This window comes from Nicotiana tomentosiformis, chromosome 5 (assembly GCF_000390325.3).
Source record: "Nicotiana tomentosiformis chromosome 5, ASM39032v3, whole genome shotgun sequence".
In the NCBI taxonomy this organism is placed as follows: domain Eukaryota; kingdom Viridiplantae; phylum Streptophyta; class Magnoliopsida; order Solanales; family Solanaceae; genus Nicotiana; species Nicotiana tomentosiformis.
The window spans coordinates 28,737,833-28,748,372 of NC_090816.1; the positions used below are offsets into that span (position 1 = coordinate 28,737,833).

General features: G+C 35.4%; 1 protein-coding gene across 2 annotated transcripts; it reads right to left on the reverse strand.

Annotated features, from left to right (window-relative positions):
- Positions 1-1,645: 1,645 nt before the first annotated feature.
- On the reverse strand, positions 1,646-9,972 carry LOC104097257 (dolichyl-diphosphooligosaccharide--protein glycosyltransferase subunit 1B). 2 transcript variants are annotated; one of them, XM_009603803.4, is made up of 9 exons: positions 9,767-9,972; positions 7,500-7,544; positions 6,483-7,114; positions 5,881-6,028; positions 5,579-5,758; positions 5,391-5,459; positions 4,706-4,795; positions 1,942-2,096; positions 1,646-1,852 (listed from the first exon to the last, which is right to left on the reverse strand). In XM_009603803.4, exons 1-8 carry the CDS (start codon positions 9,881-9,883, stop codon positions 1,962-1,964), a joined length of 1,416 nt encoding a protein of 471 aa, XP_009602098.1. In that variant the 5' UTR covers positions 9,884-9,972; the 3' UTR covers positions 1,646-1,852; positions 1,942-1,961. The 2 variants fall into 2 exon arrangements, with proteins under 2 accessions (XP_009602098.1, XP_009602097.1); XM_009603802.4 differs by having other exon boundaries at positions 1,646-1,858.
- Between the last annotated feature and the right edge of the window lie 568 nt (positions 9,973-10,540).

The window sequence follows — 10,540 nt, forward strand, 5'->3', positions numbered from 1 at the left end:
CCTCAAAATTTGTATATCAACTCATCTATATGTTTTCGATGAATTTCAACCATACCCGTTGAAAAAGATCCTTTTTTGTTTAGATTTTTGGAATCTTGTATATATATATTTTTTTGTATTTCATCACCTTATTTGCTACCTCATCCATAAAATTTCCTTTCCGTCTTGCATCTAATGTTTCATGCTTAAAACTATGGGTATGAGATCTTTGGGTGTGATTCTTGGAGAGAAAGAACCTTATTTATTTGAGTTTTTAATTTTTATATGTGTTTGACTAATTTTGGTAAGTCTATGATTAATTGTTAGATGTTTGTAAGTTGAAATTTATTTGGAACATTTCTGTAAGATTTCCAATAAATAATTTAGTGTCCAATGCAACTATTCGATTTATGCACTTTGAAATAACCGAGTGACAAATCCAAAATTTAGAGTTAGTGAATTTTGATTTTTTATATATGCCATTTTTTCGCAGTAGGGGTTGTGTTGAACCCGCTGCATCTAGTCTAGATCCCACCCTCGGCATGGCATCCCAAGAAAAGATTAAGTCCATGATTTAGAGTCAGTGAATTTTGATTTTTACATTTACCATTTTTTTTTGCGCACACACATAATCCGAGCTAGATGCAGTGGGGGTTCTGTCTAACACAGTGCATCTAGTCTAGATCCCGCCCTCGGCGTGGCATCCCAAGAAAAGATTAAGTCCTTTATGAGAATAATATAGTATGCAGATACATTTAGACTAGTGTTTTAAAAGGCGTTTTCAGGGCAAGGCGCACCAAAAACGTCCCGAGACAATGGTGTGGGGCGAAAGTCTCCGGAGGCATACGCCCAGCAATTTGGGGCGTACGCTCGGGGCGTTTCCGGGACGTTTTTTTAGTGAGGCGTAAGCCCTAGAGGCTTTTTCAAATTAAAACAAAATTTGTTGAATAAGTCTTTCATATAATACCCAAATTCTCAAAAGTCAGCTCGGTAATTACTCAAAAGTTTTAAAAAGGAACTTAAATGTATTAAATTTAAAAGTCAAGACCTTTTTGATTGATTGAAACCCTAATATCATGGTCTTTTATAATTCTTTATCTTGTCCGCTACTTTGTTAATATATCCCAAAAACAACGAATATTCATACTTTTTTTACAAACACAGAGAAATTCATTTTCCTTCATAGCAATAAGTTCAAAGTTCAAATTGCAGATTAATCATCCTTTTTGTTCCTCCATGTAAAAAACTTTATTCTTTTCGACTCAAGTTACTTGTGCTTCTAAGTAGCGTATAATAGATTGTTTTAACTAGTTATATATATATATATATATATATATATATATCACATATTTATGATTTTCTTCATTATTTATGCAATTTTACCTGTTTATAAATATTTACTGTAATTATTTTTTTATAAAATATTAAAAATTAAATACCTATGGGGCGTAAGCCCCATGGCCGCCCCATGCCTCGGGGCTTACGCCTCGTTGATGCACATGTAAAACGTCTCGCCTTATGCCCACGCTTTTTAAAACACTGATTCAGACAACATTTCAATTTTTCTCTAGCTGGCTATATTTAGTGCTCAATGTCCATTTAACTGATTTCGCATCCCAGAAGGTCCAAGAAGAGAAGTTTGGTTTGATTATCATAGCTGTGTATATCAGATGAAAAGAGCTTGATATATAGTTCTGCATTTCCTTTGTTGGATGTAAGACCAATACAGTTGTAAGAAGTCATGTTCTAAGGTAAACAACAACAGATGTTCTCAAAATCCAGTGTAGTTGGCTACAATTCAAACAATGTGTTCTACCTTTGCTTAATTGGAAGTTCCAGCTGCTTCTACTAATCTTTGATCTCACAATCAAAACTGCTTCTACACAGAAAAGAAACAGAGGAAATTAACAGTGTACTGGTTTATATAAACTATAAGTGATCATTTTAGCTTAGGGAAAGTACCTCTCAAGAGTGTCAAAAACTCATGTTTGCTTGATTTTGCTAATTGAAAGATCTACTTGCAGATAAGTGACACAAACCATAAAGAAAAGGAAAAAGACAGAAATCAACATCAACGGCTCTGCAAGCATGTAAATGGGGCTGAATTGGTAGTAGACCTGCACAGAGAGTTTAGTTAGGGAGTTGGCTAAGTCCATGGTCAACTACAACAAAAAGGAAACACTAACTGGTGGAATCTTCTATATTTTAGCAGCTTCCCATCTTTCTTTTGATAAATACTTTAAGAGCTTCCCAAAAGTTCAATTTCTAACAGAGACAACATTTTCAAGAACAACGCTAAAGTTAAATTCGAGGAAGCAATAAATCTGTTGCTGCGTGCAACTTTCTAACTTAATATTTGAATAACCTGTATCAAACTCTATATAATTTGTGAATTACAAGAAAGCCAAAATGATTCTCACATAGAAGTTATCTAGATCTATTTTATGAAACCAATCATTTTGTTTTCGTAGCCAGAAAACTCATCTCGGGTTGCTTTCACTGTGATTTCAGGAAATAATCATTGGTCTTTTTAGGATCTCCCAGGTGAAGAAGTTAAACTCAAATATACCACACTTTACCATCTAAAAATATTACACGAAATATTACTCCTCTTATTTCAGAATCTTCACCCTAGTTTTACATTTTTATAATAAATCACAAAACGCAGTGCACTTTCTGCAACTGAAAACTACTCATTCACTATTCAATGTTTTTTTTAGACATTATAGTATTTCAAAGATAACATAGTACCCACATTTATCCTTATAAAATCTCATATATAAGAAACTTAAACTTATAAGCCCATCCTTTTTTTTTCTTCTGATAACTGATTAATCCCGAGGGCCAGTTGGCACATGGTTCGGAATATGGTGGATAATGGGCCATCCCTCTGCCCTTCAGTTGAATACCAGATTTTTGTCTGCACCAGGGTTCGAAATCGTGACGTGCCTCTAATCCACACATCATGCGTTGTGCTCTTACCACTAGACGAAAGCTCCATGGCAACCCCATCCCCTTTTATGTCAAAAATAATTTCATATGCGCCAAGAAGATGCCAAAAGATTTATGACGGCTAAAAATGGATTAGAAGTAACCTATGGGCAGAATGTTCTTTGAAATACAATGGAAATTCACCTTTACTCTTAAACTTAACACTTGCCAAACTCTAATGAACAGAAATGGGAGGAAAGTAGAAAATAAAATGGTCATGAATCAGTTATTTCCTATAAAAAAGATCCAGTGCTTTTAAAAATAAAAATAAGAAACACAACCATTGCAATGCCTTTAAAATTCTGCCAAAATCAAAGAATCCATTTAAATTGTTCTGATCAAAATCCTTGATCAATTTTTGACTTTATTTCAGATGCTCTTACAGTTTTCCAACTTTGCCAATTCTCATATTCAAATAAAACTCCGTCAATCAGACCTTCGCGAAGCATAACTGGTAAAGGAAGTGGCTAGTGTAGGTTGACAATCCATGTAAAACAGTTTAATTAAGATTAACATCTGAATACTTGGATGCAGAGGATTCATACAGCCGACCCCAACTAATCTAGGATTGAGACATAGTTGATTGATTCACCACGATTCAAAAACAGTTTTCCTTTTGGACAATCTTACCAGAAAGGATAATTTGTCAGTAAAGTTTATATCCCAGCCAAAAGGCAGAAAAGAAGAAAAAAAGGCTTAAAAAAAAAAGATTACAACAACGATACCACGTTTATAGTATTCAACTTAACCTGATATCAAACCCCATGAAAGTTCTAAAACTGCTTCCTTTGGAAGAACATCACGAGGTCCCATACCTGGGAGACTACAAAATTATTTTCCCTCTCCTAACTTAACCTGATATTAGTGTTGTCAAAGGCGCGCTTAAAGTGCGAAGCCCTGAAGCGAGGCTCAAAACATGTTGAGCGCTTCGCCTCGCTTAGCGGGAGCTTCCGTGTTGTCATCAAAGCTCTAAGGCATACTTTTCCTAGCCAATGAGCATGATCCCGAAGAGGTGACACTAAATAATTGATATTTCACTTTATTATAAATTTTCTTCAAATTCTTTGTCCATATATTTGGTATTCATGCTTATAGATATTAGTCTTGGACTACACATACATATTTGTCGTTTTTCCCATTTGCGCCTTTCTTCATTAAAGCCCACGCTTTATTTGCACTTTGCGCTTAAAGCCCCAACAGACCTTCGAGCTTTTTTGTGCTTTTCGCCTTTGATAACACTGCCTGATATCAAACCCCATGAAAGTTCTAAAACTGCTTCCTTTGGGAGAACATCACGAGTTTCCATACCGGGGAGACAAAAAAATTATTTTCCTTCTCCTTACCGATTCGTTAGGCATTAAACAAGGTGCGGTTTCGTTAAAGAAAAGCACAATTTAACTGGTGATTGTTTTGCACAAAATCAAGCAAATTGTTATATGTCAATGCATACAACAATACAACAATAACAACCCAGTGGAATCCCACAAGTGGGGTCTGGGGAGGGTAGTGTGTACGCAGACCTTACCCCTACTCCGGAGGAGTAAATATATGTCAATACATGAAAGATACTTTTCAAGTAGGTTAGAGGTCTTGGTCTAGTTGAGCTACGTTCGTTTTACCAGATGCCCCAGAATGGCGAATAGACAAGGAGGGTTTTAACTAATTCCACAAATCGCGTTCTTTTCAAAAGACAATAAGATAAAGTAAATCAGCATATAAAAGTCAGCAAGATCACCTGGAAAGGAGAGTTGTGCTCAGGAACTACATTTTCCTTTTCTAGGACCACCACTGTCCTTCCCACAACATCAAGATATGAGTATTTCTTCTGAAAAATCAAAGTAAGCACTCGATTTTAACATGTGTGAAGACAAATATGCTCATCTAAGTTGGCAGTAAAGTATTTATTACCTGACAAATAAGAAGAACAAAGAAATGAAAAACATATGTTTGATCCTTTTACCTCAGTAACTTGCTAGACACTTATGCATTAACCCTTTGACTGGAAACTAAGGGAAGAATAGAAAGTAAGGGGGGATAGAATAGACGTGGAGAAAAAAGTAAGAGAAAAAGAAAAATAGTTCTCTTACTATCTTCTCCACTTCTATTCTATTTTCCCTTGCTTCTTATTTGGAAACTGCTTTCTTTCTTTTATTTGGCTTTGGATAGAAAGTAATACGGTAAGGATAACTAAAAATACATTATACTTTTCTTCTCTTTCATAACGGGTTTCACTCCTTTGAGCATCTATCATTCTTTCTCATGATATTAGTTGTGCTATCTGTGTACTTCGATGGAATCATCAAAGACATTACACGCCAAAGATGATTTGCTACAGGGACTAGAGGTTATGTTAACGTATGAACAAATACCAAAGTTCTACTATATGAGAAATAAGATCTGTTATGTTACATGAGAGTTACCTCAAATCGTTGTTCCACAGGAAAAGGAACTACAGCGGATGGGTTCTTTGATCCTTCTGGCAACACAACCTGAAATTTGATATTCTTGCACCATTACTTGCATGTTGCAAACAAAGACTACAGAGAACTGACGCAACAAATATCAACCAAACATGGTTAACCAAATTAATTCAACAGGGAGCACCCACTTTGACGGTCAACTTATCAACAACAGTCTGTCCAAGAGGGCATCCAAAACTGTAATTCAGGTAACGTGTGCCATCAGCTGCCTCAAAAAGGAAGTCCTCTAGAGGAACCCCATATCCGATGACAAAAGTAGATTTCCAGCCTCCAAATAAAGGATATCGTGGTTCTATTAACAGCTCTGACTGAAAAGGAAATTCAGGGAAATCATAAAATCAAGAGTCATTTATAACCTTGCCACAAAAGAGGAAAGCAAGACAATGAAAGATTTCCCAAAGAAATTATATGGAGGGAACATGATTGATACCTTCTTAAGATTTGTGCGTAAGCGAGAGGATGAAATGTTCCCTATGTTATCCCTGTAGTAGACAGAATGGACCCTTGGGGGTAATTCTGCAAGAAGATGCTTGAATGAGGAGACACCACTGTGCGAGGGCCTAGACTGATATTCAACCCTGCCAGGAGCACCAAAATAATTGAGCAACTAATACATATAATGAATCTGAACTTGTAAATGGTAAAAAAGACAGAAATATATTCTAGACATCAGTGAAACTCAAACCACCTAAAGATGGGGATTCTAATTCCAGAAATCATTTGTCTCAGAAAGCTAACAAGGACAACTTGTTGATTATCTGTATTAGGTTTTTGCTTATGTTACTGTTTTTTATTGTTCTTGCATCATAAAGAATGGAAAGAAGGAAGAGCTTGCATCATAAAGAATGAAAAGAAGGAAGAGCTTTCCTTTACCTGTATTATTTCAGTGTATTCATTCTTTACTCAATTTTGTTAAATACCAGCTTTATTTCTCCGACTGAATTATAAGCTTACAGAACCTACTGGATTTTCAATTTTAAAATTTATTTAAAAATATAAAAGCATCGCTGCATATAATAATTGGAAACTGACCTTGAAAAAACACCTTTATGTCGAGCACCAGCATGTACCAATTTGTAATGCTCAGTGACCTGTACGCTACCCCAGTGAGAGATTTCAATTTCACGCACAAGCTCCTCAACCACAGCAAACGCATTATTGTTCTCAAAATGGACAATTACAGGTGAATATGAATATGGACGTTGTTCCTCATATGGCCCATATCTCAGTTCTGTGTTTGCACGATCTGTAGGCTCAACCCTTGTGAATGACTCAACCCTGCTAGTTGGTGTTTTTAGAAACGTTGCTTGCTGTTTAACAGGATATGGTGACAGAATTTTTGCACTGTCCCGGTAATAAACTAATTGAGACTCCGACTGGCTTATTTCTACTGGGAAAGGCTCGAGAGAATGTGTTAATATATAAAGAACTTCTAGCGAGATGGCTTCATCTTTGACCAATGGTTTAAGCAAATATAATAAATAATACTTAGTCCCATTTGGTCCATCAACCAGGTTAATTGGCTTCACATCAAGTGGCAAATAAGATTTCTTTTTCTTCTTGCCAGTAACAGCTGCTGCTTTTACCAATGCCAGATGATCAGCTTCTGTGGGGGAGAAGGCAAGAAGGACTTCCGAAGCAGGCGATTCACCAATATTTTCAACCTGAAACGCCAGGCAATCAGATATCCAGTTTTATTATGCTAATTAAAAGTCTGTAAAATGAATATTCTTTCCAGGTTTATGGTAATAGGCCAATAAAAATATGGTCGCAACATTTCCAGTGACTCTTCGCTGTAACAATAATTTAACATTGAAATTTCATTAATTCTGTTTTTATATTATTGAAATCTTATAACTGTAAAATCTCAAATGCAACCAAATTCACATGTTGCCTTTATGGATCTTCCCTGTGCAGATGAGATCTTTATAAGGAATATTAAAGGATGAATTTGAAGCTATATATAGAAGGTGATCAACATAGTAAACAGAAAATAAGTCAAAACTCAACAAAAGACCAGTTAAAGTAGTTCCGAATTCAGATTGATACCTTCAATGTCAAAAAAACCCTCACAATGTGTGCAGTCAAGTCAATCTGCAGCAATTCAATACAACCAGTGAGTAGTTGGAGTCATAGTGGACAAAAATACTAACAAAGACGGAAGTTTTTAAGCATAGATGCAAAAATGAGGAGCTTCTTCTGATTACCAATAAAAAGTTGGCTAAAGACATGAGAATGAAAGATCACAAGAAAACTTTTTTCTTTAAATTCTTCTTCCTTTTTTTCTCGTGGAAGGGGAAGGAATAGAGATGCAAGCATTCGTCTGCAACACCATGCACACACAAACATTAAGAAGCAGAAAAAAGTTACTACCTCCATTCCAGTTTATGTGAACCTATTTCCTTTTTGGTCCGTTCCAAAAAGAATGACCCCTTTCTAAATTTGGAAACAATTTTGCTTAAACTTACAATTCTACCCTTAATGAGAAACTTTTATAACCATACAAATACTCTGGGCTCCTTTTTGAATTGTTTAGGACCACAAATTCCAAAAGTCTTCATTTTTTCTTAAACTCCGTGCCCGGTCAAACATGTTCACGTAAATTGGAACGGAGGGAGTAATATTTTTGTGTTCGAATAATGATCTAGAATATAAAATCTTTGCAGTTTTCATCTTGAGGAAGTTTGATGAAACAACCTCTTTAGCTTCACAAGGTAGGATCTACAGTATCGGGTACGGGTTCCCGGGAACCCAGTAACTTTTATCCGGATCCTGTATTTAGAAATACACTAAATGTATAAATAATTTTAGCTGGGAACCCAGTACTAGAGACGACTGTTGGTTCGGCGGCAAATGAGGATCCTGCTTAGACTATGTTTTTATAAGTTGGTTTACGAGGATTCGAATCCAATATTTGACAGTTTTTTAATTTCACCTTTGGTTTTTTCACAAAACAACATACGCAAGCACTTGTGTTGTTTCTTTTTTTTTTTTCTTAAAAAACACTACAAATGAAATTAAACCAGCCAAATAAAAAAGCTTGCTGAAATTTTTTGTAAGGTTCAAATCCTGGATCCGCCTCTGGGGAGGGTAGTGTGTATGCAGATCTTCCTCCTACCCAGAGGCGGATCCAGGATTTGAACCTTATGGGTTCCCACTTCATCTCAAATAATATACAATAATAATTGATTGGGACAAAATATTTCAGCAAGCTTTTTTATTTGGCTGGTTTAATTTCATTTGTAGTATTTTTTTAAGGAAAAGAAACAACACAAGTGCCTGCGGATGTTGTTTTGTGAAAAAACCAAAGGTGAAATTAAAAAACTGTCAAATATTGGATTCGAATCCTCATCAACCAACTTACAAAAACATAGTTTAAGCAGGGTCCTCATTTGCCGCTGAACCAACAGTCGTTTCTAGTACTGGGTTCCCAGCTAAAATTATTTATACATTTAGTGTATTTCTCAATACAAATACAGGATCCGGATAAAAGTTACTGGGTTCCCGGGAACCCGTACCCGATACTGTAGATCCGCCCCTTACCCTCCCCATACTCCACTTGTGGGACCGCACTAGGCATGTTGTTGTATCTTGAGGAAGTTTGATATGGAGGACAATGGTTTCCATGGAAATTTTTTGGATCATTTCCAAGAGTTTGGTGGGATAATAGAAGTTAACAACAGATCAGAATGTACGTTATAAGGACAATGTTCTGTTGATATCTTTTAGTATCAAAGGTTCACGAAAATGTAAGAATGTTGGTTGAAACTATAATTAACGGAGCCAGGAATTTGAGTAAGGAGATTCAAAAAAATGTAAAAATGTCACATTTAAGTTATAAACTATGTCAAGGGGATTCAATACTTTACCTATACAAGAGATATTGTTTTACCCATTTTGCACGAAGCAATTTTCCAGCGAAGGGGTTTCAACTGAACCCCCTTTAGCTCCGCCACTGATTTATAAGGATAGTGTTTTCTTTATATATTTTTGGTATCAACATCTACAAAAGTGTCTGAAGTATAAGCTAAAATAAGCAATATGCAGTAAAATTTGAGATATTTGTAACTTCCAAATATATTTTTCTTACAAAATTTATAATTGGTAGGTAACAAAAATATTATCAGAAAATAGCATCTTCCGCCCAATACCAAACACAAAATTGATCAAAAAACTCAGCTACTTCAGAATAGAAATCTAAAATTAGAACCAGAAAAACTCAGAACATTACAGAAAATTAAATAAGATAACAATCTTTAATCAATGATGTGTAGATAAATTGAAATTGAGATATTAAGGGGAAGGTGAGAGCTTACTCTACGTTCGGCGTTGACGATCTGCAACTGCGGCGACGGAGAAGATCTGGTGAGTAATGAAAGCGAGGTGAAGATAGAGAAAACTAGGGCTAGTCGAAGGATCGCCATACCTCCCATTGCTTTCTTCTCTTTGAGGAAAATGGTTAAGACTTCCCTTCAGTCTTTAGTCAGTCTCCTCTTTAACTGATTCATACACTTGAAAAGTGTAAACTCAGCATTGTATTTTGGACTTTGGGCTTTTATGGTCCTTGAGTCATGGGCTTCCTCTATGTACATAGATAGCCGATTTGAGGACCATTATTTAAGTCATAGCCGAAGTTCTTATGAAGTTTTATAAAGTTTAGCCATTTCAAAAGTTTGTAATTTCGTACATAAACAGGTTCGAAGTTTTGCATATTGCTTGCGCAAGCAAACTTTATATGATTTCTTTAGATTTTTCACATTTGTGCTCTGCATTCATATAAATATGAACCTTGCTGCTAACTTAACTCATACTAATATTTATAATAAGAGTTTAACTTTTAACATGAAGAATTTAAGATGAATGCACTAATATTGTAAAAAATAGACTCATTACTTATACTTTAATAAGTTTGGTAACTTGATAACAAAGGAATATATATTTGCTATAATAGGTTAAGCTACAGAAATATTATTAGTTATATTTACACAATATGTAAGTATTCATTATTTTTCATTTCAAAGCTTTTGTTTTGAGGTCTTAAGCTTTCGTTATTGATTCTCCCCTTGCAATAAGGAATACAGAATGTAAGA

What these genes read in the sequence shown, in the direction of transcription:
- LOC104097257 (XM_009603803.4), bottom strand. Translation starts at nt 9,883, where the DNA reads ATGGGAGGTATGGCGATCCTTCGACTAGCCCTAGTTTTCTCTATCTTC. An exon ending in TACGCACAAATCTTAAGAAG is followed by an intron (nt 5,759 to 5,880) that starts GTATCAATCATG and finishes TTTCCTTTTCAG; the next exon opens with TCAGAGCTGTTAATAGAACC. An exon ending in AGCACAACTCTCCTTTCCAG is followed by an intron (nt 2,097 to 4,705) that starts GTGATCTTGCTG and finishes CTCTCTGTGCAG; the next exon opens with GTCTACTACCAATTCAGCCC.